Here is a 26408-nt window from a genome sequence, read left to right as displayed (position 1 = left end):
TTATATTCTAACCTCAAACTGTCCAGGGTTTTACATAGTATAGTTTTGCCCCTGAATTCAAACACAGTGCTCCTTCTCTGTATTATATATGTACTACGTATCCCAGTCCATATGTGACCAGCAGAGCCAGAATCCGGCCCTGTGCATGTCGTTCTTACTTATGCTAATGTATGGGTAAGACTAGACAAGCATCCTGTTCTGCCACTAGAACCAGTGATGTCACTTCCTGTCTCGGTAACGCCTGTCATCCTGCAGGGAACAGTACGTGGTACAGAAGCTGAAGCGGGAAGAGCAGAGGGATGGCTTGTACATTATCCGCTGGAGCGCTTTTAACTATAACAGACTCATCATGACTGTGAAAGGCATAAACCAGGTCAGCGATGGGTTAACTGGTGGTGCGGGCTTTATTTACGTAAAGTATTGTCTTTTTTTATTTGGCTCAAATTACTTCATTACTATTTATACTCTCTCTGAAGCTTTGTGTCATTTGCTAACTTTATAGGATTGTTGCAGTAAAGAAATGGGGTGGCGGTGTACTAAGTCTTAGACACTGATAAAGGGTAGAGAGATTATGGGATGTATTCAATTACTTTTGCGAGCTGTGCTGACCGGTCACAGCTCGCAGGGTCAGTATTCATTTGACCCCCCTACACACGCCGTTTCCACCTCGCTAGGTTTTTGTAGCAGCAGGGAAACTGAGTGTGCGGTGGGCTCCCTGCATTAGCCGTGAGCCTAGCTGTTTGTGGGAATCTCCCTGTCCTCTAACAGCGAGGGCTCCCCCGGAACATAGAATATTGTGAGCGGCCGGTGCGGGCGTTAAACGGCATTGAATAAGGCCCCAGGTCTCAACCAATCAGCTGCTGACTTCCATGTTATAAGCTGCAATTTAAAACTGGCAGTTAAAAGCTGGTTGGTGCTTTGGGGCAGATGCATTAAGCCTGTTAAAGATAAAGTGGAAGGTGATAACGCACCAGCCAATCAACTCCTAACTGTCATTTTTCAAACAGCTGATTGGCTAGTGCGTTATAACCTTTATCTCAGAGGCGTAGCTACCGTAAGGCAGCCACCGCGGCTGCTTGGGGGAGCAAGCGCCAGCGGGGCGCCCCCGGTTCCCGGGCACTCTGGTCAGACCCCCCCTTACCCCTCCGCATGCCGCCGCCACCGCATTCAGTCCGGCACCGCAGATAGCCTCCGGGCTCTGTCTCCTGCAGTAATGAAAAATGACACGACAAAATGGCTGCCCCCTAATAGCAGACAGTTTTTAAGGATGCTAGAGGAGGCCACCACCTCCTCTAACATCCCTAAAAAAAACTGTCTGCTGTACGGGGGCAGCCATTTTGTCGTGTCATTTTTCATTACTGCAGGAGACGGAGCCCGGAGGCTATCTGCTGCGGTGCCGGACTGAATGCGGGGGCGGCATGCGGAGGGGTAAGGTCATTTTTTGGCGGGGGGGCGCCACAATATTAGTTACGCCTCTGCTTTATCTCTTCACCAGGGTCAATACATCTGCACCTTTATCTCTGTACGCATTCTCTTCAAAGCTTAGTACATCTGCTGCATAAAGGTTACTTGATGCTTGCCTCCATTCTAACTGCACAATGCAATGATATTAACGGCGATATGTACGATATGTAATGCCGCCTGGGGGCGCGGCCGGCATCCCGCACTGCCGCGGCATCACATTCTTCTGTAAGTGTCCATAAGTGAGAACTCCAATGGTCACTGCTCCATCTGTACAAATGATGGCAGCACTTCTCCTTTATTCCATGTCTGGGATTCCATCTGTAATTCTGGGACTTCTATCTTCCTGTTTACAAAATGAGCTCAATAAGTAAATGAAGCAGGCGCTCAGTATGCGTCTGCCATCGTCTGTTTCCAGCTGAACGCCTTCTTCCTGTTGCATTTATAACGGCCTGTTCTGTGCACACTTGTCCCCCAGAATAAAGGCTGCAGTTACAAGCAGTTCCGGATAGACCAGGTGGGGCATTTGTATACTCTGGAGCAGTGGGATCGAGGGTTCCCCAGCATCAAAGAACTAACGGAGAGCCTGAGGGGCTGCACCCTGAGATCTGGCCAGGAGGTGTTCCATGTAAAGCAGTGCATCCTGCCAAAGTCTGGAGGTACAGACCATACTCTGGTATATTTATAGATCCTGCTGACATTGGGAATATAGAATCCAATGCATTCACTGTAGGACCTATCTGTAAGCATGTGCTGCGTATATTTTATAGCTGTGGTTGACCCACACAAATGCGTTTTTTATTTAAAACCAACTTGTTCATACCTTACTATCCCAGTGGGCATAGAGGGACAATATAATAGTGTGCTTGAAGCATGGCGAGTGTGCACTCGTGTTACACTTTAACGGTGTCTCTGTTAATCTGTGTCGACATAGACACCCCAAAAATGTGAAACTCATGTCAACCTTTTGACCATGTTGATCTAATACACGTCAAACATTTTGATGTGTCATCCTGTTGCCAATAGTCTTGTGGTTCAAAATTCAAATAGCGAAGCCACACCCACTTCCAGTGAGTCAGTTTGGAATGGCAGTTATCGAGGCTCTCCTATTTGAAATTTAAACTGTGCTCACAGACTACCATTCTAATCTGACTCACTGGCAGTGGGTGCCGCTCTTATATTTGAATTTTGAACTGTACTGCAGCCCCCCCCCCCCCACTGCACCCTCCCACTCTGTAAACTCCCCTGGTTATTACCATACAATGCTTTCAGAGTGAATTTATACCTTGGTCCTGTTTTGGGTATTCTGAAACCACCTGTACAAAAACACTTTCTACACACTGCGCACTAAAGTTGCCCATACAGGGTACAATTATTGTATGCAATTTGGACTAGATCGCATCGCATACGTTTTGCAATGCAATGAGCTACAATGCAATGCAATCTAGTACAAAAAGTATGTGCAGCAATGGGATGAGCTGTGCAATGGGATGTGCGCGAGAGCGCGCATCTTATCGCACCCGGCAATTGTACCGTGTATGGGCACCTTTACAGATGTATAATGTAATCGTTTCTTGTTCCATTTCAGAAGTATCCAACCTCACCATTTGCAGGAAAGGAAAAAATAGCAAAGAGGGTTCAGTCTCCCGGAATCTGAACTTGAGTCAACTTAGCTTCCACCAGATCCGCAAGCACGAGATCTCACAGGTCTGTGTTCGGAGGGAGCATGGTTGTAGTATTCTTAATATGTACCAGTGGAGGGCACTCTTTTACACACGGCTTTGTTCACTCAGAGACGGATGTTTCCATAACTACCTTTTATCTTTCCATATATCAGACTCGGGATGTCAACTTACAGTATGATGGGGGGATTAATATCACACCACCTGTTAGCTTTGGCATTTTCTAAAATACTATACTTTACTCATCACAGGACATAGGAATTGCCATAAAGATCAAATGTTTTCACACCAAAGTAGATTCGTCTCAGCATTATTATATTAACATTGATCACTGATCCAAACACATAGGAGAGGAGTCTACTCTGAGGATCTTATAGTTTATCTGCACTTCCTGTTCTCCAACCGTAATAATACACTCCTTACCGGAATTCTTGTGATGCTCAGTCATTTACTGTATCTCTTCACAGAAATCCCACTTGGGTCAGGGGACCAGATCGAATATCTATGAAGGGGTTCTCGTGGTCAGTGGGGGTGGCGAGAACGATTCAGATTACGAGTCCAGTGAACTGAACAATAATTCACATGATCTACGAGTAGTCCTGAAAGTGCTGGACCCAAGTCATCAAGACATAGCGCTGGTGAGTGCTGTATGCGTAGGGGAGCCAGTGGGATTATGGTGCTGTGTGCACGGCCTGTGTGGCGGCTGCACGGGTGAGGCTGTGTGGCGGCTGCACGGGTGAGGCTGTGTGGCGGCTGCACGGGTGAGGCTGTGTGGCGGCTGCACGGGTGAGGCTGTGTGGCGGCTGCACGGGTGAGGCTGTGTGGCGGCTGCACGGGTGAGGCTGTGTGGCGGCTGCACGGGTGAGGCTGTGTGGCGGCTGCACGGGTGAGGCTGTGTGGCGGTTGCAACACAGTGTTACACTCTTCCTTCCATCTATTGACTTCCTGTTCTTCTCTCCTTTCTGCCATCTTCCCACTCCCTCCCACCCTGCGCTTACCGTCCTTTTCTTTCTCTTACCTCAGGCTTTCTTCGAGACTGCGAGTCTCATGAGCCAAGTCTCTCATATCCATCTGGTATTCGTCCACGGAGTCTGTGTCCGGGAATCGGAAAGTGAGTACCCGTCAGAAAAGCCGTGGGTGTTAATGAGTGTCCTGTTTGTCTCATGCACACTTCACCTCTTTTTTTGTTTGTTCTCTCTCCTAAGACATCATGGTGGAGGAGTTTGTTGAACACGGCCCACTAGATGTATGCCTGCGCAAGGATAAAATGCAGATCTCTTCCGGGTGGAAGTTCACTGTGGCCAGACAACTGGCGAGTGCCTTAAACTATCTGGTATGTGTATTACTCACATAGATGCCGTGTTTGAAGTAGGGACAGCGTACTAACATACAGTTGGATATATAAGGGTTCTGTGTGCTCCAATATGTGCAGGTCTGTTGCGTATATGGTAGTGTTCATTCGAACACACTGCGCCTGACACAACCTGTGCAGTTCCTCTCTGCTGCCTGGGGTGGTGCTGTCTGCACTGGTGCTACTAGCACACTCTGGTTTGTATCTCCGTGCTGAGGTACAGAGCAGAGTATGATAGATGCACCAAAGCAGCCCAGGCTGGAAGGAGGAACTGCATGGATTGTGCAGGGTGCTACAATGAACACTATACGGTCGATTAGAAGAAAAGATAGTGACATCACTCGACATTCTACAAGTGACATCACTACAACGTGTATGCAGCCAATCATTGCTCTCTGCAGTGAGACGTGTTGCACAAGGTACATTTGCGATACAGCATGTGATATTGTTGGTGTGTCCTGTGCTTCTGTAAGGAGAGGAATTTATCACGGGATCAGTAATCCCTATAATATTAGACATTCCAGCCACTTCCACCTTGCGGTGAATGCAGTTTGTTGGATGTAAGTTAGTGTAAGAGCAGGGAGACTATAATTTGCATAACCAAGTAGATGCTTCTTCTTTCTTCAGGAAGATAAAGGTTTAGTCCACGGAAATGTCTGTGCAAAGAATATTCTACTGGCGAGGAAAGGGTTAGAAGACGGATCTTCTCCTTTCATTAAACTAAGTGACCCCGGAGTGTCGTTCTCAGTGCTGTCACAGGAAGGTAATGAATGATGGCTGCTGCTGGTTGTAAGAGTACTTACACAGGCACTGCAGTGATTTCTAAGTATGTCGGTCATCTTGCAGAGCGAGTAGACCGAATCCCCTGGATTGCCCCGGAGTGTGTCCGGCACGTCTCTGGTGTCACTACGGCTGCCGACAAGTGGAGCTTCGGCACAACTCTGCTGGAAATCTGCTTTAATGGGGATGTTCCCTTAAAGGAGCGAACGCCATCTGAGGTAGGACTGACCTCTTACATACCATGTAATATACATCTGTTGGCACAAAGAGCCTGATTAAGGTTTGATCGGTACGGGTCAAATTCTGTCCAGTGACTGATGTTACGCATGCGCAAAAATGCACATGTGCAGACCCGCTGTGCAAACGCCGTCGGCAAGTATCACACTCGCTGCGTGGGCTGGGGCAGGGGAACGCCCACTGGACGTTACCCCGGAAACGCAGGCGGGCTGATGCCTGCTCAGGACAGGCGGCTGACATCACATGACATCAGCGCCCGCCGCCTTTTCGGTCATCTCTGGCCATTGAATGATTTTTTTTTTGCCCGTGCGCCGGCATGTGAAGGAATGTGTAAGCGTACACATCCCCTCACATGCAAATGCGGGGATTTGCATGGCAGATGGGACGGATGTTCGCTTGGACGGGAGCCGTTTTATCTTCAATCATTCTTCTCCTGTTAAACTCCTACAGAAAGAGCGGTTTTATGAAAAGCAGCTGGGACTCCCCGAGCCGTCATGCAAGGAACTGGCTGATCTGATTGGCCAGTGCCATAACTACAATGCCTCCGGGAGGCCCTCTTTCCGCACCATTCTCCGAGATCTGACCCAACTGCAGCCCCACGGTAAGAGGGGAGGGAGTTGATGGTGGCCACTTTGATAGACCATGAAAGTTTAGCCCCTTTGTTATCAGTTTTGCTGAGCTAAATTCAGAGAACTTGTACTATTTTTTTTTTTTTAAATAGTCTGTGTCCTGTTACTTCCATTTTGAGATTTGCCTCCTATGTTGCACATAGATCTGTATGATATTGGCTCTGTCAGCCCGGATTACTCCATCACAGACCCGACAGTGTTCCAGAAACGATACTTGAAGAAGATCCGAGAGTTGGGAGAGGTATTTCCACTTCCTATTCCCAGTCTCTCCTCCTCTGTTTTTGTGCTGTCTGGTCACATGTGTCACTTATACATAGCGGGGGCAGCCATTTTGTAGAATGACATTCAAGAGAAGGCCGCCTGTTGGTTTACTGGGGACTGGTGGCATTCCTGTGGGGAACAGAGCACTGGATGCCTCACTGACTCCATATACCATGAATATTAGTTCAGCTCACAAAATGGCTGCTGCAGTGATGTCACTGGTTCATCGTGATTTCATAGCCTGCAGTCACCTGAGCACTGAAAATATAAAATGGCTGCTTCCACTGGGACTAGCCATCAAAGCTCTGATATTGTTGACTCCTCTCCGTAGGGACATTTTGGGAAAGTGAGCCTGTACTGCTATGACCCAAATAATGATGGGACTGGAGAGATGGTGGCTGTGAAGTCCCTGAAGTCGGGATGCAATCAGCAGCTGGAGACCAGCTGGAAAGGAGAGATCAAGATCCTGAAAACCCTTTACCATGAGAACATTGTGAAGTACAAAGGGTGCTGCAGCGAGCAAGGTTAGCGTCCTGTGCGGGCTCCTCTGGTTTTATAGAGTTTGCCATCTGCAGGCTTCATTTTCCCTCCGCCTATAATTCTCTTTGCAGGCGATAAGATTGTCCAGCTGATTATGGAGTATGTCCCCCTGGGGAGTCTGCGGGATTACCTGCCCAAGCACAGCGTCAGCCTGACACAGATATTACTATTTGCCCAGCAGATCTGTGAGGTGAGTCTGTGCGGCACCCCCGGGTCTTATGAGGTAATCTAGTGGCCCGTGGCCGACACTCTGATAAATCTGTCTGCCTTGCACACTCAGGGTATGGCATACCTCCACTCTCAGCATTATATTCACCGCGACCTCGCCGCACGCAACGTCCTGGTGGAAAAGGAGAATGTGGTGAAGATCGGGGATTTTGGACTCGCTAAAGCTGTGCCTGAAGGTCATGAGTATTACAGAGTAAGAGAGGACGGCGACAGTCCTGTGTTCTGGTAAGGAATCTGTATAACCGCCGTTCATGTTCACAATACCGCCTGTGCTTTTCATGTATGCTGTGTTATAAAGGTGGTGAAAGGTAGGCCTCGTGCAAGCCCAGGCTCTGTAGTGAGTCTGGATAGATAAGGGGTGTAGAGACCGGTGCTTTGTAATCGCCTAGTGATGTGTCTGATGTGCACAAATGAGCAGGACAGAGTGGGAGTCTAGCATAAATCTAATGATGTTTATCAAACAAGAAGGAAAATTAAATGTGACAAAAATCATGTAGTATTAGAAGGTAAAAAATAATGCAGTCACTTCTCTGTGCTGCTGGTGCAGGCTGTGGATATTGTTCTCCACAACGGAACTCTCATGGCAGAGAGTGGGTACAGTCAGGGGATAGGGGAAAGACAGAGGGTGTCCAAAGAGGTGGGGCTGGACGTTAGAGTCACTGGAAACCAGGGATTGCTTTATGGTGCAGGGTGGTGGCACAATAGGCTGGCGTCCCGGCCTACGCTCTACTCTGCAAACAGAGGAGACTTGTGATGTGCGTGTGAGTGGTGTGGAGTAAACTTTCTTACTTAAACACGTTGCGGTCCTTGTGGGCCTTCTTCATGGAGTCTGCTAGAAGAATGTCCTATCAATTATAACTTTATGCACAACTTTGCACCAGGTGGGGCATTGGCCACTACTTGCCCATATTGGTATGACCAAATAGCTGACGTCCATCTCTTCTTCTGTTGTCCTGATGCAGGTATGCCACAGAATGTCTTAAGGAATGCAAATTCTTCTATGCCTCCGATGTCTGGTCATTCGGGGTTACCCTATATGAGCTGCTGACTCGATGCGACTCCAATCAGAGCCCCCCTGCTGTGAGTATTTCCCATGGGGTTTTTTTCACTTATATGCCGCATAAGGGGGCAGATGTATTAAGTCTGGTCACTTATATGCTGCATAATGGGGCAGATGTATTAAGTCTGGTCACTTATATGCTGCATAATGGGGCAGATGTATTAAGTCTGGTCACTTATATGCTGCATAATGGGGCAAATGTATTTAGTCTGGTCACTTATATGCCGCATAAGGGGGCAGATGTATTAAGTCTGGTCACTTATGCCGCATAATGGGGCAGATGTATTTAGTCTGGTCACTTATATGCCGCATAATGGGGCAGATGTATGAAGTCTGGTCACTTATATGCCGCATGAGGGGGCAGATGTATTTAGTCTGGTCACTTATATGCTGCATAATGGGGCAGATGTATTTAGTCTGGTCACTAATATGCCGCATAATGGGGCAGATGTATGAAGTCTGGTCACTTATATGCCGCATGAGGGGGCAGATGTATTTAGTCTGGTCACTTATATGCTGCATAATGGGGCAGATGTATTTAGTCTGGTCACTAATATGCCGCATAATGGGGCAGATGTATGAAGTCTGGTCACTTATATGCCGCATGAGGGGGCAGATGTATTTAGTCTGGTCACTTATATGCTGCATAATGGGGCAGATGTATGAAGTCTGGTCACTTATATGCCGCATAAGGGGGCAGATGTATTAACCCCTTCACGACATATGACGTATATATACGTCATATGTCGGTTGCGGGGGAATCAAGCCAGCTCACGGAGTGAGCTGGCTTGAAAGAGAGCAGGGTAATGGCTGTATATTACAGCCAGGTCCCTGCTCTCACGGCCACGAGCGGCGAGTTCGCCAATCGTGGCCGTTTAACCCTTTAAGCACCGCGGGCAAAGCGCCCGCAGTGCTTAAATAGCTGATCGGAGGGGGGGCGCCCCCCTCCGGCGCCGATCGGGGCCCCCCGCAGCGAGATCGGAGGGTGCCGATCGGTTGCCATGGTAGCCAGGGGTCTAATGTAGACCCCTGTGCTGGCCGTGTATGCATACCTATTACATCCTGCCTCAGGCAGGATGTAATAGGAAGTGCATAAAATCACTACGTTCAGCCATAGAGCTCTATGGCTGAACCTAGTACAGGCGATCGCGCCCCCTAGTGGTCAAGTACACTAGGGGGCCTTGTAGTGAAAGTAAAAAAAAAAAAAAAAAAAAGTTAAAAAAAAAAAAAAAAAAAAAATATTAAAAGTTCAAATCACCCCCCTTTCCCCATTTCCCAAATAAAAATAAATAAAAAATAAAAAAATAAACATATTTGGTATCGCCGCGTTCCTAAAAGTCCGATCTATTAAAATATAACATTAGTTATCCCGCACGGTTAAAGGCGTAAACGGAAAATAATCCCCAACGCCAAAACTACGTTTTTTGGTCGCATCGCCTACCCAAAAAAAAATAGCTAAAAGAGATCAGAAAGTCGCCCATATCCCATAATGGTATTAATTAAAAAGTACACTTCAGCCCGCAAAAAATGAGCCCTCACCCAGGTCCGTAGGTGGAAAAATAAAAAAGTTATAAGCCGCAGAACATGGCGACGCGACGCAAATTCGAAAAACCGTAACATATTCTATTTTTTTTTTGTCGTAAAACGTAACGAAAACTATATAAGTTTGGTATCACCGGAATCGTAACGACCCATAGAATAAAGATAACCCATCATTTTAAACGAACTATGAACTCCAAAAAAAACGTAACCAGCGCAAAATTGTGGAATTGTGTTTTTTTTTCTTTTTACCCCACATTGAATTATTTCCTGATTCCCCAGAATATTATACGGTATAGTAAATGGTACCATTAAAAAGTACAACTTGTCCCGCAAAAAAAAAGCCCTCATGTGTCTATATAGCCGGAAAATTAAAAAAGTTACGCTTATTTGAACGCAAGGAGGAAAAAAAAAAAAAAAATTACCTTAAAAGGCAATGTCGTGAAGGGGTTAAGTCTGGTCACTTATATGCCGCATAAGGGGGCAGATGTATTCAGTCTGGTCACTTATATGCCGCATAATGGGGCAGATGTATTAAGTCTGGTCACTTATATGCCGCATAATGGGGCAGATGTATTTAGTCTGGTCACTTATATGCCGCATAAGGGGTCAGATGTATTAAGTCTGGTCACTTATATGCCGCATAATGGGGCAGATGTATTTAGTCTGGTCACTTATATGCCGCATAAGGGGGCAGATGTATTAAGTCTGGTCACTTATATGCCGCATAATGGGGCAGATGTATTTAGTCTGGTCACTTATATGCTGCATAATGGGGCAGATGTATGAAGTCTGGTCACTTATATGCTGCATAATGGGGCAGATGTATTTAGTCTGGTCACTTATATGCTGCATAATGGGGCAGATGTATTTAGTCTGGTCACTTATATGCTGCATAATGGGGCAGATGTATTTAGTCTGGTGAAGTGATAAAGTGACCGGTGATAAATCCGCTCCTACTGTAGCTACCGTGTTACGGGCTGGTTGTAAAAATGTTATTAGCTGCATTATAATCTGACACTTTATCACTTCACCAGGCTTAATACATCTGCCCCAATATCTGTTATCCTGATTCCATCTGCACCCAGGACTGGAACTCTGTAGACGTGGCTGTTGTGTGGGCTTAACCCCCATTAATTTCACCAACCCACAATGAATTGCTAGGCTGTGGTCCACAGATGGCAACCTTCACTGTGAGAAAATAAACCAACAGTTTATGTGACCAAACCCAATAATTATTGGTACAAAGATGATGATGACGATGATCATTAAATTGTCCATCTTCCCCCCCCTGCGTAGAAATTCATAGAGATGATTGGAGTCACCCAAGGACAGATGACGGTGGTGCGGCTGATCGATTTACTGGATCGAGGTCAGAGGTTGCCGTGTCCCAGCGATTGCCCTATGGAGGTAAGCAGAGAATCACAGCAAAGCTTCTGTCAGACCAGCGTGTAGTGTATATAATTATAAACAACTCTACATTGTGGTGCGTACCCCTTGTGCGAGTCGGAGGGGGCTTAGAGGGCTTCACCATCCCCTCAATGAGCACCTAGGGCAGGAGGACTGAACGCAGTTGCACCTATTAGTTTTTCTCTGTTCAGTGCTGTTGATTCAGTCCTCCCATACTACAGTATATGTATGCATGGTCTATATTGGCCCACTGATTTCAGTAGTAAGAGGTGTTTGCCAGGGGAGGACAACCCAAAATGTGGATCCCTTCATTACCTGAGACAGTTAGAATGTAAAGTAGGACATTTTTACATTAATAAATAAAACACGTACAAGCGCATCGTTAACAATATAGTGCGTACACATTAGACCAGGGGTGGCCAAACCTGTCCTCAAGATCTACCAACAGTTCATGTATCTCAGGCAGCCTGTGGGTCTATAGTAGGAATGAATGCAGCAGGTTTAAAAATGTGACAGTTAGTAATGACTACAGCTGTGCGCCAGCTAGGTGATCTGGGTCATGTGACAGTAATGACTACAGCTGTGCACCAGATAGGTGATTGGGAAACGTGGTCCGTTGGTAGATCTCGAGGACCGTTTTGGCCAGCCCTGCACTAGACATGCACAAATTTATCATGCATATTGTTTAAAATATTGTCTAATGCACAGATTCTCAAACTCGGTCCTGCAGGTCTCTTCACAGAATCACAAGTGAAATAATTAGCTCCACCTGTCAATGAGTAATGATTGCACCTGTCGGGTGACCTGGAAAAGGTGAACTGTGTGGGGTCCTGAGGACCGAGTGTGAGAACAGAACTTTTGTAGAAGTTCCCATACGCGGTCCTCAAGGCACTCAAACCGTCCAAATTTTAAGTATATCCATGTGTAGCCACAGGTGCATTAGACGGCTAATTATTTGTCTGTTTGGTCAAACGCTTTCAAGCTAGAACACAAATATTTATTTATTGGTTCAAAGATGTTGATTTAAACATCACATTAAATGCTGTATTTCAACCATAAGGCAGCATATAGTACATTATAACAATGATTTAAAAAAACTACTTAATATGAATAGAGGAACAACATTGGAGCACATCGCAATTGCCTTATTATATCCTAATCTGCCTGCATAAGCCATTGGCCAGACCGTGATTACCTGCAGAAATAGCTTTACATGAGCCTTTCCTCTTCCTGGTCTAAGCGGACACTTCTGTTGTTGTGGTGGTATTTATCGCATGACAGATGTGCTGGTTTGAATTCACCCGGTTATTTTCGGATCCAGAAACTGCATCTTAATTGGCTGCCCGGCTCTGGTGTTTTGGATAGCCAATTGCGCAGAAAAAAATTGCGCTATTTTTGAAAAAAGAACCAAGTAAATCTGAGCCACACAGCCCCCCCCCCCCCAACAAAAAATCCCCTCAAAACCAGTGTATGAATTATAATATAATATTTATGCATTGGTTCTCTTTGTGCTCTTGACGTTTGGCATGGGTCCCGACTAGTTATGTATGCGTCTCTGCTTTTAACTCCTCTTCTTGTTTTTAAAGCTCTACAAACTGATGAAGGACTGCTGGGAGACCGAGGCAAATTTCCGGCCGTCGTTTCCGAGCCTAATCCCCATCCTGAAATCCTTCCATAATACATACAGTACACAGGCACCATCCGTGTTCAGCGTGTGCTAATCCACTGGTGTGTATCTCAGGGACTTGTGTGTGAAAAATAAAAATTATAATCTGATACATACATACATACATACATACATACATACATACATACATACATACATACATACATACATACATACATATGGGTCATTTTGTGAAGGAACAAAAACTGCACTGAAATACCGTTTAAAGACCTGCAGTGTGAAAGGGGTTTTAGCTGGCAGACCCGTTTTTAGAAACGTTTTAAAATACCCGGTCAAAGCCAGTTTTGCTGTCTGAAAGCAGCATTACTAACTTCATGTATGGATCTGTGCCTACTGTCATGTGACTGTAGCACTTCATTTGACTACTAGAGGCCCATGTCTCAACCTTGAAGCAATACAGTAGCCAACTCTTTGTGTTACAAACCTCCAGATATTATTTTGATTTTATGTTCCCTGTATTGATTTGTGACTGCTGTCTCCTGTGACTGTATCTGTCCTTCTCAGACTCTCGTCCACAAATTCTGGAGCAACACAGCAGCCAGCTCTTTGTGCTTCTCATGTAGACATGCTCCTGATGTCATACTTCATGCGTTTGTCAGCCTGTTCTCCTGTGACTGCCAAGCAGGGGCCTCCGTCCCTCTGTTATGGGGCAACATATCAGCTAGCTTTAGATATTACCTCCTGCCTAACTTCAAAGCTATGCAAATGCTAAGCTTATATCCGGACCTAATGGATCTTTAAACCTTCCTATACATGGGCCTTTACCTACTCCTCCTCCGTTCCTTATCTCTCCATCACTCCAACGCCTTTAACAGCTCTATGCTTAATTTTTCACATACGTTGAAAAAAGCAAGCACCAGTCAACACTGCTTCAATCTTCGCTCCACTGGACTATTCAGACTCCTGGTCTGCACCTTCATTAATGGTGTTCAAAGGTCCACCAAGAACTTGCAAAGTGCCGCTGCCAAATTGAGACAGGAGAAAACTTATTTGTTTCCAGAAGTGACACATTGGGGATAAAAACCGTTGACCTCTGTCACTCTCCAGCATCTCTGCATTGGGAAATGTCGACTCAGAGAAATTAAATCTATGGAAGAAAAGAAAGAAGATCTAAAAAATCTTTACTGCCGCAACAATATGCGGCTGCACAACATCTCTAAACTGTTCCGAACGCAAACATTTTGGCCTCCTGGCTGAGCTTTATTGCCATACTCTTCTGGATATCTCTTGCCTCGCACACACGATTTTGACTCTTTTTCTGTTATATATTGCTTATCTAGTCAAAAATGTATTGAAATCTAACGGTTTTCAGCCGCATTTGATCCCGATGCGTGGCATAGAAATCGAATAGAAAAATAGGCTATGTAGGCCAGACTTTATAGTACAGATCTGAACTATATAGTCTAAATGAAATGCGTACACTGCACAGTGCAATCCAATTGAATAAAGAATGAATTCCACTGTGGGTATGGGACATCTGACAGATATGTTGATGGATCAATGCACATAAAGCTTGGAGATTCAGATTCACAGCATATGAAACACTTGTGACAGAATCCACTCTCTTGAACAATCGGTCACTCATCTGCAGTGGAGTTTCGGAACATGCACATTTCAGATTTTCCTCTACCGTACGAAAAAGGAGGGACGGTCAATCCATTGCAAGAATCCTTCGGCATCACGACTTTAAATACAGATGGGATTTTATTTCATGTGTGGAGAACTTGTCCTTTACCATTAACCACTTGAGTGGTATGCCCGGAAATTTGCCGGGCTCAGCTGCGTTGCCGCAGCGGGCTGTCCTGGAAAATTTCCGGGCATACCACTAATATCAAGGTGTGCGCCAGTGGTGCCTGGAGCTGTACACCACTAGCGTATAGCCTGTCTGGGCACCCCCCACCTCCTCTCCCCTCCCGTCGCTCCCCCTCACTGCTCTGCTCCGTACGCCGGAGCTCCCCTGCCGCTGCCCCCTAGGCCATTAGTTGCAGGGGGCAGGCTCGGTGATGTTCAGGGGGACTCGAGATCGCTCAGGAGCCCGAGTCCTCCGGAGCCGCCGCGAACATCCCCGAGCCTGTCGCCTGTGGTCACTGTTGACTGACTGGCGGCTGGGGCAGTGGCAGGGGAGCTCCGGCATACAAAGGGCGGAGCAGAGGTCAGGAGGGGGCCCTACATTCTGTGGTGGATATTGCTGCTGGATTTGTCCTGCCCAAGCAAAATCCACCACTCAAGGGGTTAAGACATGCTCATGTGTGTCTTTCAGCTCTACCCCTTGGTAGATAGGCATGCCCTGTCCATAGGCTGATCTCCTTGGATAATATCTATCTTAGTGTTGTGCCTCCACATTTTCAAATCCCATTTCCTCCAGTCTGTGATTCTGTTTTTGTGTCTTTGGGAGGAAAAGAAAAATGTATTTGTTATTCAGGTCACATTCTTTGTATATATATGTTTTTAACAAATTATTTTGCGATAGTTTCTTTTCTCCATAGCTTGCTTCTTATTTACATGATGATATATACATTACCAACTGTGCACCTTGTTGTCACCCTGATTCCGGCATCACTTGATGGTGAAAAGTAGCGCTTTCTGTGCCACTCCACATGCAGACCATTCAGGAGAGTATGTCTGTGTTAGGCAGAGCCATACACACTGGGCAATTTTGTCCAGCCTGTATGGACAGCGATGATGTGAAAATTGCTGGCCTTAAAATCGCTGCGTAATTATTATTTTTTAATTATTTTTTTCCAGGCCAGCGATTTCACAGGGGGTGAATGGTTTTCCTTAGAAGGGCACTATGGGAAGCCGTCCATGTGGGAGCACCCAGCCATACATACTGGGCGGTTTTGATCTGTAAGCCGCTCAAAACACCAAAAGTGAGCTGCTTTCAGCTCAAAATTGCCCAGTGTGTTTGGGCCTTTAAGCCCATGTTTTTTTCCTCAGGCCTCTCAGTAGTATCCATCTGTTGTAACGAAGTACTGGCCTCTGTACAGGCTCAGGGGTGGCATAACCATTCCTCTCCATGTTGTCACTAGTATGCTTTGTAGGAACACACAGTCCACCAGGTGTAATCGTCCAAACCCCCCCCCCTCCCCCCCACTACCCCATGCAGTTGTCTGATTGGATAACACAATGTTCTTTGTTTGTAGGAAGGCTCTATGGATACCACAGAGCACGGAATGACAGCCAGCACCCGCTACCTGACTTGCTGCTTACAATGTATATGAAATATGGCGGCATCACTGGATGTCAGAATGGGCACACATGTACGACCAATGGAATGGCTGGTTACTATCCCACCGTAGTCTTTTCCCGAAGACCGACACTGGGAGCTGGAGACAGCTGGAATTTTTTATTTTTTTTTAATCACTGGAGCAGTGTTACCACTTCAGGAGTACAAAGCCAAAAGAAACCCACTGTATTAAAACTTTCATTTAGGGACTGTGACCCAGTGATGGCTCAGACCCAAGGGACTATATAGGGTACATCTGTTACCAAACAAAGTTTCAAACTGTGAACTTTTTCGACTCTCATGAAGTGCTTTACTGCTAGTTGGGATAGCTGCGCACAGATGTTCAGTGTTTCGTTCCCTTGCCTGGGATGCACAGGGATACGCCTGGGATGCACGTTACATAGATGCACAATTTATGCAAAAGGCTGGTGCAATATTGCAGTATGTTAAACATCTGTATACCCCTCCCCACACCCAACCTCTCCAACTGACTGACAGCTGGGGGGACCCACGGGTTACTGAAACTTTATGACCCACAAGAAGCCTTAAAGTCTGTGAATCAAGTGTTTTGCTTTTAACTGTGCCTGCTTGCTGCAAGAGGAGGGAGGATTCCCATAATTACACCAGAAGTAATAGTTATGCAGTTATGTGTCACTTATCAGGTATTTTAGTCCCCTCCCCCATCAGATGTGAATTATTAAACTGCTTAAACAGAGGCTTGAGTTCTGTGTGGTATCACTGCCATTGCACAGGAAGTTCCAGCAGTACAGATACACCTGGAGCATGAACATCCCCACTGCTGTGTATTGCTCACACAGGAGAGTATGTCTGTGTTAAGGTGGCCATACATCAGAAAGATATTGTACCCAATCATACAATCTCAATTGATTGTATGCAGATTGTGTGCACATTGTGTGTCCAAAAACCACCAAGGACTGCCGGGGAATTGAAGGGAAATTGGACACAATCATGAGTGCAATCGATCTTAAGATTGATCTTTCTGATATATGGCCAGCATTAGGCAGAACTGGTGCTGGCCCAGACTATATGCAGAGAGCTATAAAGGAAATTGCTACGGTTAGAAATGAATCTGTATCTAGGTGCTGTCAACATGCTCACACCAAATGCTAAGGTATCCGACGTGTTATGTAACCTAACATCTCGTCATAGACGGGGACATCAATAAGGTTACGCTTATCATTCCTGACACACTTTGTCATTTTAATAACATTATGGGCAGTATTCAATGCCGGGGGCGAGCGGTGACAGCAAGCAGCCCCCCCCCCCCCCCCCCCGCATACGCTGATTCCCCCCTTGCTCCATTTTTGGAATCGGCGGCTTCAGAAGCAGCGAGACCCACAGCTAAATGCAGCGGGCACCCTGCATTACCCGCGGGTCTTGCTGTGACAGCCAGGACTTCCCCGGAACATTGAATAGAGGGAGCGAAGGGGTTAAACAGCGAGGATCGCTGGTTTTCTGCAATCCCTGCCATTTAGCCCCCTCGCTGGCCGTTCACCCCCCGGCATTGAATACTACCCTATGAGCTGTCAACCCACAGCAACTAATCTCATATATGCTTTTATCAGTATAATTGGAGTGATGATAGTAAATAGCTGCATTTCTACTGCTAAAATGTAGAAAATTACAGGACGGCCAAGGTGGTGACCAATGGCACCTTTGTGGTCCGCTTCTGCAGACTATTCAGGCAATCATAATGCGGTGTGGTCTTGTCCTTGGCTACTTCCCCTTGTACCAGAGCCTGCATATCTCTTTTTTTGGATATGGTCGGCCTGGTGAAAATGTTGACACGAGGAATAAGGTAAAATTAAGGGGGGGGGGGGGGGGGGGGTTTGAAGTGAATTGCGCTGCTGATTTAAAAAAATAAATGGAACACACTGATTGGCTGAATGAAAATTAATGCTGGACACACTGTTTGTATTTTTAAATTTTATATGATAAAGTAGAAAATTAGCAATACATATACATACATTTAATGAAGATAAAACAAGTTTATATAAAAAATAATAATAAAAATAAAAAAGACAATACTAAAATTAGCTATTGAATTGGGATCTCAGTAAATATGTAACAATACTATTGGGCTATTAGCAGCAGACTTTCAACGATGTGGTTTGTTTCAATATAATGATACAGTCAATTGCAGAGGTATCACTTTTATAATGAAAAGTGGGAAAAGATATCCAAGTCATATATAATCTGATTTTATATAGAGTAAGGTCGATGATATCGATTTGCAAATATTGAGGTGCAGTCACAGATATAAATGTTATGCTCACCCTTTACAGTAACACTTGCTTCGTGCCAATTTGTGTAGGGAAGAGGGATGGAAGTTCTCCAGCAATCGATTACCAGGTATTAGGAGGATGGTGTCTCCCTTTGCTGATGTACCTGGCACTCCTCTCGGCAATAAGCCGGTGTAGCCTGCCGGTGGTCCGGTACGGGTTGCCCGCACTGACCACGGCGGCGAAGGAGTGATTTGAGATGTTTTTATATTGGATGCTCCGTTTGGTGTAGGAGCCCGGCTCCCCTGATGTAGCGTGGGGAGCGGCTGGTGGAAGCAGCTGATGGTCGGCAGCAGGGGGGAACGCTGCAGCATTAAATGTATGTATATGTATTGCTAATTTTCTACTTTATCATATAACATTTAAAAATACAAACAGTGTGTCCAGCATTCATTTTCATTCAGCCAATCAGTGTGTTCCATTTATTTTTTCAAATCAGCAGCGCAATTCACTTCAAACCCCCCCCCTAATTTCTCTTTTTTGTGTGAGTCGTGACAGGCCCACAGAAGTGTATGCTGCAGCTGTACAAACCCGTATATATGAAAACAGAATTTGTCTGAATCTATATATAAATAATGCTAAGCGCCGGGAAGTGCGTCTTGAAGCGATCCCACTTTGGGTCCCTTTAATACACACCCGCCCCCAACGAGGAATAAGGTCCCCTACATCAGGCAGCTTCACATCCCCCGTTGAAACCCATGGGGGATGCGGCCGGCGGCGCTGCTGGAGGGGTCGCAGCAGGGATCGGAGATGCCCCTCCTACATACTGTACATTTGGGTAAAACATAATATTTGTGGCTACGTTTTCAGGGATTTAGCCACAAATATTGAATGATAAATGGGCCCGTGTGTGTCTAGCAGCACTGAAAGATGATGACCACACAAAGCTTTAATGGCTCAGTGTCTTGTCTAACCTCTGAGCCCATGCCAAGCTGCGTTTGTCACAAGCCAATGTGTGGATAACAAATTACATAATGCTGCAATACCGTCTCTCGCCAGCAGGGAAGATATTCGTAAATAAATGCGGACATGGCTAAGGTTACGTTTTTCACACTTTTTTTTTATCCCGGATATCGACATGGACACCATCTAAGTGTACTGCGTCCGCTCGCTGTGCTTGCCACACTATTATATTCTCCCACCATGCTGTAGTGGCTGGTAGGGTATGAAATACCACATGTTGGCTCAGAAAATATGTGAAAAACTCATGTGGACCTTCCGGCCCGCTCGACCTTAGCCACGTCAACTTATTTCAGATGTAGACCAAATCCCTGTTGACCTAGTGACAATATCCCGGCAGATTTATTAAGTCTTAAAAAGAGATAAATGTGAGGGTGATAAGCATCCAGCGAATCAGCTCCCAACTGTCATGGTACAGGCTGCATTTGAAACCTGACAGTGGGGGCTGATTGACTGGATGTTTATCACCCTGGAGAAAAGACCAATATGCAGCATCGGAGTCGGACAGATTCATTTACAGAAATCTGGAGCAGATTTATAAAGCCTGGTGAAGTGATAAAGCGGAAGGTGATGATGCAGCAGCCAATCTGCTCCTAGCTGTCATTTTTCTAACCCAGCCTGTAACTTGACAGTGAGGAGCTGATGGGCTGCTGCAGTATCACCTTCCACTTTATCACTTCACCAGGCTTAATATGTCTGCCCCTCTTCATGAAGTAATTGTTCATCTTGGACAGAGAGCAAGGCGGGTAATGTGTAAGGTATGGCGGAGTTTGGGAAGTGTGAACACCTCAATTAGATGGGTACAGGCTATATAACATGGGTCCTCAAACTGCGGCCCTCCAGATGTTGTGAAACTACAAATCCCAGCATGCCTTGCCACAGTTTTAACACTCCCTTATAGCAAAACTGTGGCAAGGCATGCTGGGATTTGTAGTTTCACAACATCTGGAGGGCCACAGTTTGAGGACCCATGCTATATAAGATCCCTTCAGAGGTTTCCTCCTCCCTGATCAGAGATCTGATGACCCCCTGTCTATGGCAGGGCTGGGCAATTGCGGCCCTCCAGATGTTGAGGAACTACACATCCCAGCATGCCTTGCATCAGTTTCAGCATGGCCACATAGCCAAACTAATGCAAAGCATCCTGGGATGTGTAGTTCCTCAACATCTGGAGGGCCGCAATTGCCCAGCCCTGGTCTATGGTGAGATGGACACTGTGGTTTTATTTGTCAGGATGGTAGACCATCCACAGTACTGGCCAGCCTGTGGCTCTCCAGCTGTTGTGGAACTACACATCCCTGTATGCTTTGCCACAGTTTTACAGCAAAACTGCAGCAAGGCATTCTGGGACTTGCAGGTTCACAGGTTGGCTAGGCAGGCTAGGGCACAAAACCACATCATGGGCCTGGTTTTGTCAGGTTAGTCCCCCAGGAGGGCTGTGAGCAGAAATCCTTGTGTCAGACATAGCAGCGCACTTAATTAAATATGTCTGGTTGCTCAGTGCTCTTCAACTTACATTAAAATTAACCACCGCCAACGATTCCGCACAAGTTACGGGCAATTACTGTGTAATCTTTTAGTATTAGAAGCCAATAACGAAGATTATATCCCTCCTACTGGTGTGACTGGATGGGCTTACGCTGTGCGTGAAGGCAATGCTGTTCATAACAAACCGCTCCAGTTTAGTTCTTGTTTGCATGTTGCTTTTAAAGGCTAAACTGCAAAAATATATGGAACATCATAACTGCGCTCAAATTTAAACAATTTGTATGTATATAATTACATATCACCATGAAGTTGATCAAAGCATGGAAGTGGATTCTTATATTCGTTTCTGGCTTATCCTCCGATGCGTTTATACATAAAAAGGAAAAAATGATACATATAGTGTGATACCGTTTACAAGCCAAATAATAAGAAAAAGTCTCTGGGTATCTCTTCAGATATAATACTTCTTCCCGAAGTTTTCTGTGCTATAGAGTTTTACGGGGTCACCACCTGTGATTATTTCATAAGCCAATGCTTACAGTATCTTACACTTTAGGGTAGGTGTGGAAACATATAAAGGTATCTTTAAAAGTGTGCTCACGTGTTCTTACTTCTTATACGCTATGTATCCTCCTATCACGGTTTCTTTTTCCCAATAGACAAATTATGAAAAAAGACGATTTGAGAAACCAGAGAATGAAAGGGAATGGAGAAGAAGAGAAAGAAGATCCCCTACCCGAAGGCGGGACCAAGATCTAAGAGAATGTGAACCACAGAACAGGAGTCGCAGACCCACACCATATCACTATAGAAGATTTGATGAAACTATAACTCATGGAAGGAACACGGATAGTAGAAATAGCCGCAGAAGAATACAAGGGTATCCATCAAAATATTTGGATCAGAGGAGAAATCACGATACAAGAAGAAAAGAAACTCAACGAGTAGGATCGAGATTGTCCAATCGATATGAGATTTTTAGGGAACAAGAACCGTTGGAAGATTTTTTAGAGTAGAAGTGCTTGGTTCTCAACAACCAAGCAAAACCAGAAGAGGTAAACGAGGCGGATGCAGGAAAAACAAAAATGTATATAAAAAAAAAGAAAAAGAAAGAGAGGAAAAAGACTAAGGAAAAAAACTAAACACTTGGAACTGAAGCTATAACATCAAGGAATAATACCGTTGAAACACAAGAAACAGATTCTGGATACACCAAAATTTTCAACATCAGCAGTTATGAATTAACTGACAAAGAGACAGGTGTCTTACAAAAGGGCCTCAAATTTGCACCTTCACGTCAAATTAACACCTTTGAAGTCTATATTGATCTCCAGCGATTCATCCGAAAATTAACGCTGAAAAAATTCTTCGAAGATAAAATAGAAGACCGCGATACAGAAAATAGAAGAATTTAAGATATTAATCCCTTCAAACCCAAGTCCATATTCTATCCTGCCCATAAGAAAGGATGCTTCATAGAAAGTTTCGAGAAAATGGTTAGAGAAGACCTCGAAAATACTGCTTTCAAAAAAACGAAGAATATTAATTTCACAAAATCAGAACGAGAGGCGCTCAAGAATCTGCAAGAAAACAAAGAAATCGTCATTAAACCGGCAGATAAGGGGGGGGGGGGAGTAGTCGTTATGAATTCTGCTGATTACCAGAATGAAGTAATGAGACTGCTGAACGATGAGACCACTTACAAAAAGTTGAGAAAAGATCCATCCGAGCAAATAAAGAAAGAACTCATAAAGATGTTGGAAGAATTCACATCAAAAGAAATACTTACAGAAACAACAAAAAAATACATGCTCGTTCAATATCCATCTATTCCGGTACTGTATATTCTACCGAAGATACATAAGGACAAAGAAAAACCACCCGGACGCCCTATAGTGGCGGGCACAGAATCGTTAACTGCGAATTTATCGCATTATATAGATCATTTCATCCAACCGTTGGTCCTAAAAACCCCCTCATACCTGAAAGATTCGATGGAAGTGATAAAAAAATTAGAAAGTATTGAATGGGAACCAACTTATATTCTAGTTACTGCTGACGTATCGTCATTGTATACGATCATAAACCATAAAGATGGCCTTGAAGCAGTATCCCATTTCTTGGAAGAAGCGGAAACCCCCAGAGGTAACATTGATTTTATATTGAAGGGAATAGAGTTCATCCTTAAAAACAACTTTTTTTGGTACAATGAGTCATTCTACCTTCAGACAAATGGAACGGCCATGGGGACCAGGTTTGCCCCGGGGTATGCCAACCTGTTTATGGCACACTGGGAATCACAGTGTGTCTATGGCGGGCATGATCTCGGGGGGAACCTGGTCCTCTGGTCAAGGTACATTGATGACATTTTTTTCATTTGGAGGGGAGAAGAAAGTACACTTTTGGAGTTTTTTTCTTATCTTAACAGTAACACCAAAAACATCAATCTCACATTCGCATATAGTACCGAATCAGTCAGTTTCTTGGATCTCCTTATCTTTATTAAAAATGGTCTTGTTAAAACGAAAACATATATCAAACCCACAGATTGCAACTCGCTGATACCGTATGACAGCAATCATCATAATAATTGGCTCTCCTCAGTCCCCAACAGCCAATTTCACAGAATTCGAAGAAACTGTAGTGATATGAAGGACTACGAGATCCAAGGAGACAATCTAAAAAAACAATTCCTGGCCAAAGGGTACAAAGCAGAAGCAATAGAGAAACCATATGAAAAATATAAGAATTGTAGTAGACGAGACCTTTTGGATAAGAAAAAAGATACTAAAAAAGAAAATCTTAAAACAATTCCATTTATCACCAAATACAATAGTCAATTTAAACAAATGGAAACAATAATAAAGAAACACTGGGGTATTCTCCTACGAGATAACACCCTAAAGAAAATCCTAGAAGAGAAACCCAAATTCATATACAGGAAGGCCAAGAACATCAGAAATAACGTGGTCAAAAGTGTTATTGATAACCCTAAAGAATCTGGAAGAATCAACACCAAAGGGTTTCACAGGTGCGGATCATGCAGTATGTGCAAAATCTGCAAAAATCCGAACAGAAAAATCATAGAAGTTGTCTCTACAAAATGGGGAAAAACATACAAAATTAACCAGTTCATCACGTGCCATAGCAAAAATATAGTCTATCTATTGCAGTGTACATGCAACAAACAATATATAGGACTAACAACAAGAAAATTAAAAGATAGAATGGCAGAACATGTTCGTAACATTAAAAAAGGTCTGGTCACACATAGCGTATCAGCACATTTCAAGGAGGTCCATCATTGTGACCCCACTCAACTTATAATATTCTGTGGTTTAGAACAAGTAAAAACAAATTTCAGAAAAAATAACCCAGAAGAGATGTTAGCAAAAAGTGAAATGAGAACCATTTTTAATTTAGGCACATTACATCCAGGAGGCTCAAACCTCGATTTTGAGGTAAAATGGTTTCTTTAAAAGGAAAAATATTTTTTAACATAAAGATTTTTAAGAATGTTTTTATGTGTGATTTTTACGTATATATTTGATGCAATTTTATGTATTCAATATGTAAGTGAAAATGTACTATGTATTCTTATATTTTTTCAAGTTCCTTGAGATCCATGTAATGTGATATTCCCTTTCATAATTTATGCATAGATACAATATGGAACGCAAAGCCATATGTATTGGCAAGCGTTTCCACTGTATGTTATTTCCGCCCACAGCGTCATAAAAATGGAGGGCAGGAACCCACATGTGCCCCCGTCTAACTATTCCCTCGTTCCTTGTTTAAATGTCTTCATATACTATGTGATATGGAGGTGGTACACATTTGCGCGGCGTACTTAAGACGTCACTTCCGGTGACGGCGCTGTCATACATCACTATACAGCCTTTCCTCGCTTCAGCGAGAATACACACTATCTAATATGGAGGCGGGACACAGTTATGTGACGGACCTAAAACGTCACTTCCGGAAACGGCGCTGTCTTGTAAATATTACGATACAGCCGATCGGCAACGGCCAGGCTGTTCTATCCTAGTTGTGGATCCTTAATGAATCCTTCCTGCCACAGCACACATATCTACTAGATAAACATCAGACCTCCGTGTTAACGGAGTCTGTTTACAAATACATGCACTTCCGGCGGAAGTGCTTGCGTTCCAATACAATGGAACGCACGTCGAATAGTTTCATTCCAACCACTGTTTAGACATTATTTTACATTAAAAAGTACATTAGCAGTGTGACATATTGCTCAACTATGTATCTCATGTACTGTACCTGAATGTTTTTAAATAAGAATTATTTGTTTCTGTGGAAACCGCACCCAGGAAGGGGAGGTCTTACCTCACACTGGGTATAAAGGAAGCACTGAGCAGACCTGCATTATACACCTTGAAAAAGACTTTTTGTTGAAACGCGTTGGTGTTGTTCTCAGAGGAAGGAACCTCTCCTCATACAGTGGAACCTCTGTGGTGAGTTGTCTTGGCGCCCTGGTCACTCTCCATAGTGTTTTTTGATCATCCATTCCATCTGTGGAGAGGCTCCCCCTCTGTTTTAGTACATTTTTTATGTCATATTTTATGAAGTATAATAAATTGAAAAACAGTTTTTTACTCATCTGCTTGGTGCCGGTTTGTCTATTGGGAAAAAGAAACCGTGATAGGAGGATACATAGCGTATAAGAAGTAAGAACACGTGAGCACACTTTTAAAGATACCTTTATATGTTTCCACACCTACCCTAAAGTGTAAGATACTGTAAGCATTGGCTTATGAAATAATCACAGGTGGTGACCCCGTAAAACTCTATAGCACAGAAAACTTCGGGAAGAAGTATTATATCTGAAGAGATACCCAGAGACTTTTTCTTATTATTTGGCTTGTAAACGGTATCACACTATATGTATCATTTTTTCCTTTTTATGTATAAACGCATCGGAGGATAAGCCAGAAACGAATATAAGAATCCACTTCCATGCTTTGATCAACTTCATGGTGATACGTAATTATATACATACAAATTGTTTAATGTGTGCGCAATGGCACACATTTCCACAAGCCCGCTATCCCTGAATCTGACTGTGGCGCATGCAAATCCAGTCACGACTGAGATCCCATGCGCGGTGGATCTGCATGAATGATATGTGAGCAGTGAAAGCAGCCAGCAAATTAGGGGCTCATTCAGAGGTGGGTGCAAATGTAGCCGCTGCGTCTTTGTACAGAAATAGCAAAAGCCGCATGAGGCGTCTTGTGCAAAACATATGTCCATTGCTGGCTCCTCTGATCCACGGCCAAAGATGCAGCATCTGATCAACATCATGACCATCGGTTGCAACATTGGACATCAGATGTCCGGCAATACTAGGCTACCGGGGCCAGTAAAACTGCATCCAAAGACGCACCCAGAAAACATGGCCAAAATGCCCAATTTTTCCATACTGCCAATATCACTTGGCTAAAAACCGATACCGGTAAGGAAACCCTATAGAAACCTGGACAGCGGAAGTTCTGTGCGTTACACACTGCCTGTTTGCCGTAGACACGTGAACCAATAG

General features: G+C 44.5%; 1 protein-coding gene across 3 annotated transcripts in view; it reads left to right on the top strand.

Moving 5' to 3' along the window:
* The window catches only part of TYK2 (tyrosine kinase 2), a 40840-nt gene extending 24034 nt beyond the window's left edge, over positions 1–16806 (top strand). For all 3 annotated transcript variants that reach the window (XM_083185090.1, XM_083185089.1, XM_083185088.1), the window contains exons 9-25: positions 256–373; positions 1940–2120; positions 3050–3168; positions 3611–3781; positions 4167–4254; positions 4349–4476; positions 5122–5257; positions 5341–5492; positions 5962–6112; positions 6284–6381; positions 6733–6925; positions 7013–7131; positions 7222–7394; positions 8132–8249; positions 11068–11178; positions 12765–12906; positions 16009–16806. In XM_083185090.1, the coding sequence (XP_083041216.1) occupies positions 256–373; positions 1940–2120; positions 3050–3168; positions 3611–3781; positions 4167–4254; positions 4349–4476; positions 5122–5257; positions 5341–5492; positions 5962–6112; positions 6284–6381; positions 6733–6925; positions 7013–7131; positions 7222–7394; positions 8132–8249; positions 11068–11178; positions 12765–12899 (2191 nt within the window). In that variant the 3' untranslated portion in view covers positions 12900–12906; positions 16009–16806. The remainder of the gene's footprint in view (positions 1–255; positions 374–1939; positions 2121–3049; positions 3169–3610; positions 3782–4166; positions 4255–4348; positions 4477–5121; positions 5258–5340; positions 5493–5961; positions 6113–6283; positions 6382–6732; positions 6926–7012; positions 7132–7221; positions 7395–8131; positions 8250–11067; positions 11179–12764; positions 12907–16008) is intronic.
* The last annotated feature ends 9602 nt before the right edge of the window (positions 16807–26408 follow it).

Source organism: Crinia signifera, chromosome 4, assembly GCF_055691185.1.
Source record: "Crinia signifera chromosome 4, ASM5569118v1, whole genome shotgun sequence".
Lineage (NCBI taxonomy): Eukaryota > Metazoa > Chordata > Amphibia > Anura > Myobatrachidae > Crinia > Crinia signifera.
The sequence above is the reverse complement of the archived record's forward strand: the minus strand, read 5'-3'. Positions and strand labels throughout refer to the sequence as shown.